Here is a 5,607-nt window from a genome sequence, read left to right as displayed (position 1 = left end):
GCGGGGCGCTCCGTTCCGTGTGGTTGGCAAGCAGGTACGAGGGTTTAATTCTCTCCCGCAGTGCGCGGCGCGGATCCCGGAGGCCGGAGCGGTGCTGGACATCCTGGAGAAGTGCCCCGAGCGTCAGCGGAAGGGAGAGTTTCCCGTCGTGGTGTTTGAGGGTCTGGATGCCACAGGTAGGAGCGTGGTGTAGTAGGAGTTGTTGGGAAGAGTAACAGCTATGGCTTTAAGACACACCCAAGGCTTGAAATGTCATACAAAAAAACAAATTATATCCAAAAATTCGAAAGCTCAAAAATTCAGAAAATTACACTTACGACACGAATAATTAGCCATTATAAATACCAGTCTACCTTCTCTCATTTGCTGCTTTTCATTCTATGGTTGAATTCTTTGTCTATGTAAATGAAGAAACACAAAGTGTGGCATGCTGGAAATTGTAGTTCTTGTGCAGATTATGAAGCATATTTTTGTTGACAAGTAAACTCAACTACTGGAGCTAAAGTAGTGGTGGGCTGGGAAACTAGCAACAGTCTGCCACAGGGAGAAGTATGAGTTGCTTCTGAATAACTTTGTTTTCTGTATTTTTATCAAATGGAACTGAAAATTGCTTTTGAAAAGCAAGTACTGGTTGATAGTATCCACACAGATTGTCACACAGAAAAGTACTGTAAATGGATATATAGAGAAATTGGTATTCATAATGCATTTAAAGGAGTGAATCTAGAGAACTGCTGGAAGGGAAGAGGAGGTCCAGAGAGCTGAAAGTGGAGTAATTAATAACCTTTGAGTCAAGCTCATAAGCACTTTCCACCGAAAGCCTTATCACAAGGTACTCAGGCTACACTGGTGTCAGAACATGTACTCCAAATAGAAAAATAAAAGCACTTTTCAGTTATTAAAATTCAGCTGTATCTGAAGTGATATATAACAATCGTTTTCTTTTGTAAATGTAAAATACAGGCAAAACCACAGTAACACAGTCAGTCAAAGATGCCCTGGGTGCTGTTCTGTTAAGATCTCCGCCAGTTTGCATCAGCCAGTGGAGGACAATATTTGATGAAGAGCCAACACCCATTAGAAGGGCCTTTTATGCTGCGGGCAACTACATTCTTGCTTCAGAAATAGCAAAAGCATCCACTCAGGCACCTGTGATTGTAGACAGGTTTGTATATTTAGGAAGTCCTCTTACCTCAGTACCATCATCCAATTGCTCATTGGAAAGAAAGAAAAGAAAGGAATAGAAATGAAAGAAAAAATGGGAAGGGGAGGGAGGGGAGGGAAGGGGAGGAGAAGGGAGGGAAAAGAAAAGAAAAGAAAAGAAAAGAAAAGAAAAGAAAAGAAAAGAAAAAGAAAAGAAAAGAAAAGAAAAGAAAAGAAAAGAAAAGAAAAGAAAAGATGCAAGGAACCTTAGGGAATCACTGAGTCCAACAATTACTTCAAGTCAGCGCCTACTAAATGTTAAAGCACATTACTGAGAACATTGTCAAAATGCTTGTTGATCACTGGCAGGCATGAAGCATCAACCACTTCTTTTACTCTTAATAAAAGAAGTCTATATGTACTTTGAAACTCCAGGCATGTTTCAATAGATGTACTATGACCTCCTCCCCTCCCATTGCCCAGAATTTGTGTATCTGTGAATGGTACTTCTAACCAGCCTTAAAAACATGGAAATGTGTACAGTATAGTATCTCATGGTGGTGGGAATGTTAATCACAAGTGAAATGGGTAACCATTAATAAAGATCATCTTCATTAACATGTGGTTGAAGATCTATGTTTGCTATCAAGTTTGCTGCATGTAGTGGTATAGAAATCACAAAAAAAATATGGTTATTGGATTTGAAAATATTACATAACACTCTCCTTTTGGCCCTCATGTGAGAAAACTTAATTTTGATAGGAGTATCTGGAACATTTTACCTAATGCATAGCTTCTACCATACCTTTTAATTTGTAATTCACAATGATTCTGACTATTATGGAGTACTTTGGCAATTCTGGATGGCACAGAATTTTTCTTTGTAGTTGCCTTCAAACTCCCAGCATCAAGTACCTAGTCATTCTTTTACTTGTGGTTATTATAGAATCAGCAGCATAGAATCATTTAAGTTGGACAAGGACCCTCAAAGGTCATCTCATCCAACTCCCCTGCAGTGAACAGGGACACGTACAGCTAGATCAGGTTGCTCAGAGCCCTGTCCATCCTGACCTTGAGTGTCTCTAAGGATGAGGCATCTACCAGCTCTCAGAGCACTCTGTTATATTGATACTTGCCTCCTATGTTGTTGAAGATCTTGTGTCTATTCTAAAATGTCTTTCTGTCCATTCTGTATTTTCCCAACAGGTATTGGCATAGCACAGCTGCTTATACAATAGCCACTGAAACAGATGGGAACATCCAAAATCTTCCACCAGATCATGATGCCGTGTATAAGTGGCCTGAAGATCTGCTCAAACCTGATCTTGTTCTTCTCCTAACTGTCAACCCTGAGGAGCGAGCCCGGAGGCTTGAAGGTCGAGGGCTGGAGAGAACAAAGGAAGAGGCTGAGCTGGAAGCTAACAGCTTGTTTCGCCAAAGGTATACTTTAATGAAGGGTAAGAGGATGGAAGCAGTCTTGGTTCCTGTGAAATCAGTAGTAAAATGTCCAGCTTTTGTTACTGGGACAAGGATTCCTGTATCTCTACATTTCGTGGAGGTTTTTTTGTTTGTTTGTTTGTTTGTTTTGGAAAAGATTCATGGCTGATGAGGAGGGTAAATTTTATCATTTCTAATTAAACATGTTTGAATGCTACAGGTGAATAATTTCAGTCTCCTATACAGTCAACATAGTCAGTGCCACTTTCAGTGTGATTCAGCTGAGCAGATGCCAGGAAACCAGTGATCTGAGCATAAATATCTAGAGTAATCTGATGTGTTCTAGGGCGTCTTCAAGAGGCTGACAGATATGGCACACAACCTGTGGACCCTTTCTTGTTCAGCAGCTGGAAGCTAAATGAGATTAGACTACATTGTCTCAAGCAGCACTTGAAACACATGTTTAGGCATTTGAATTGCACCCTAGATATCCTACTTCAGGGTGAGCTGAATTGCTGTCTAGGCACCACCAAATGTGTTGGTGACATCATCATTTTCTGCAGTGGGAGCTTGAGTAACTAGTGCTGTTGTATATACCTCCACATCAACACCTGGATGTAGATGTCTATACACACAAGTCTCAAAGCTGAAACTTACCTCTAGAGTTTTAACATCTATATTGATGGCACATATTAAAAAATGTATTGCTTAATTTTGACAGAAGCTCTGTGCAGACATACAGCGGGGCCTGTGTCAGGATGGGTGTACTGAGAGAAAATGATGACATTTGAAGATCATAGACTCATAGGATCGTAGAATTGCTCAGATTGGAAAAGACCTTCAAGATCACCAAGTCCAACCATGACCTAATCATACTACCGTAACTCTAACAACCTTCCGCTAAATCATGTCCCTGAGCACCACATCCAAACGGTTTTCAAACACATCCAGAGATGGTGACTCAACCACCTCCCTGGGGAGCCTATTCCAGTGCTTACCTACCCTTTTGGAAAGAAGTTTTTCCTGATATCCAACCTAAACTTCCCCTGGCTCAACTTAAGGCCATTTCCCCTTGTCCTGTCACCTGTTGCCAGTGAGAAGATACCAGCCCCGCTGTTACTGTCGTCACCTTTCAGGTATTTGAAGAGAGCAGTAAGGTCAGGTGTTAGAAGCAGAATGCCCACTGTACGGCTGTTCTGGACAGTTTCTAGACCTAAGCCATAAAGAAAGAAATACATCAGTGTCATGCCATGTGAACATTGCTATGGGTCTGGCAATCATTGTCAAGGAAACTATGCAGTCTCAGATTTTCCTAGTAGTTCATTGCTCTTTGCAGTAGATTTCATACTTAGCTTCATATTACATTTTTTTCCATTGTCTCTGCAGTGCCAGTACTTTCTTCTGAGACTGATGACTAATGCCATTTCACATTCCTGCAATTTGTTTTGTTGCTCTTGTTTTGTTTTAAAATAGAATTGAAGAGTCGTACAGAAGGATGGTGAATCCCGCATGCCAAGAGGTTGATGCCAGTCCCTCCAAGGAAGAGGTTTTCAAGACAGTGCTGCAACTAATTAAAAAACACTGTACCTTGTGAAAGCAACTTCTTTTTATTAACACTTACAATCTACTTTTTATTGTCCCTTTATTTCTGCTAGCTCAAAATGCCCTATGATGTGCTTTGTTCCCTAGAAGAACCATTTATTTCTTCTGCCAACAGCAATCTGGTCAGGTTATCAGTTTCATTGATGTCTACTGCACTTTTATGTGTGAAGCAAAATAGCACTCTCACTTGTTCAGCATTTCTGGTAAAACCACAAGCCTACCACGGTCTTACACAAAGTATGTGAGAGTCCTCTCTGACAGTGTGACATTTCAAGATGCTGTCAGGTTGTATCATCATCGTGATGAGATCTTGTTCATACCTTCACTGTGTACCAGAATTCACTGATTGCAGCAGGAGCATGAAATGTACAAGGAGAGGATAAAATGTAATCCAGCAGTAAAGCAATGAGACGATCATAACATTTTGGAACAGCCTGATGTTGCTTACTGCAATAGAGGATGAGCTGCTGTGATGAGCATCCTGTAATAAGTGTCTCATAAATATGGGCTGGTAACTACCTGGGACTCTAAGGAATACAGTTCATGCCTGTCAACATATGCAAATGAAATGTAAATTCATTTCAGAGGGAAAAAAATGAGTACACTGACATGTTAGAAGCAGAGACCTGAGAAGAACACGAGATTAAAAGCATTGGTTAAATGATTCTTAAAATATCCTTTTACAAAGTATTTTCTCTATCCTATAGGTTTGTCAGTGTAAGTTTGTGTTCTTTTTGAGAGAATGTGAAATGACAAAATGCAGAGAATTGGAGCAATGAGGATGATGGTACTCCAATTTTACTTGTATGCTGCTTTTTTTTTTTTTTTCCCCACGTGTTGAATACAAAAGCAGACAACCAGCAAGATTTCAGCCCTGTAAAGTCTTATTTTTATGTATGTTTGTTTCACTGTTACTCATAACTATAAAACAAAACAGATGGTTAAGCTTTGGGGGTGTCAGAAGTGAATTGCAGTTCCAGAAAAAAAAAAAAAAACAACTAATAAAATGCAATTTGATTTAAAACACTATGCTTACTTTCCTGTGTTATACAATATAATTATGAACAAATCTATCTTGTAAATTAAAATGAGTAGTATTGCATTGGTTATATCCAATCTTTATATAGAAGTTGATAGAATAACTTCCAAACCCAATGATTTTAATGTAAATAAGTTTTATTCATGAACTCTTTTATCTTTGTGAGTTAATGTAATGTATTTTTACATACTGATAATGTATGCTGCTGTGTTTGATGTGTTATTCTGAATAACAGTATCCTTGAGATCTGCCATGCATGTAGGCTGGAAATAGATCCTTGTGAGCAATACACTTATGAAGCATCCAGGTATTCAATTATCCTCAGAAAATCACTGAATTCCACATATGGAGAGCATCACTGTGCATGGATCACTAGGCTACCAATA

The 5,607-nt window shown here is 39.4% G+C and overlaps 1 protein-coding gene across 1 annotated transcript in view; it reads left to right on the top strand.

Moving 5' to 3' along the window:
• Positions 1-5,206, top strand: part of CMPK2 (cytidine/uridine monophosphate kinase 2) — a 48,863-nt gene extending 43,657 nt beyond the window's left edge. Inside the window, exons 2-5 of the mRNA XM_010707950.2 lie at positions 5-176; positions 964-1,165; positions 2,350-2,583; positions 4,054-5,206. Coding sequence (XP_010706252.1) covers positions 5-176; positions 964-1,165; positions 2,350-2,583; positions 4,054-4,174 — 729 coding nt within the window. The 3' untranslated portion in view covers positions 4,175-5,206. The remainder of the gene's footprint in view (positions 1-4; positions 177-963; positions 1,166-2,349; positions 2,584-4,053) is intronic.
• Positions 5,207-5,607: the final 401 nt, after the last annotated feature.

Source organism: Meleagris gallopavo, chromosome 2 (genome assembly GCF_000146605.3).
Source record: "Meleagris gallopavo isolate NT-WF06-2002-E0010 breed Aviagen turkey brand Nicholas breeding stock chromosome 2, Turkey_5.1, whole genome shotgun sequence".
Taxonomy (NCBI): domain Eukaryota; kingdom Metazoa; phylum Chordata; class Aves; order Galliformes; family Phasianidae; genus Meleagris; species Meleagris gallopavo.
The sequence above is the reverse complement of the archived record's forward strand: the minus strand, read 5'-3'. Positions and strand labels throughout refer to the sequence as shown.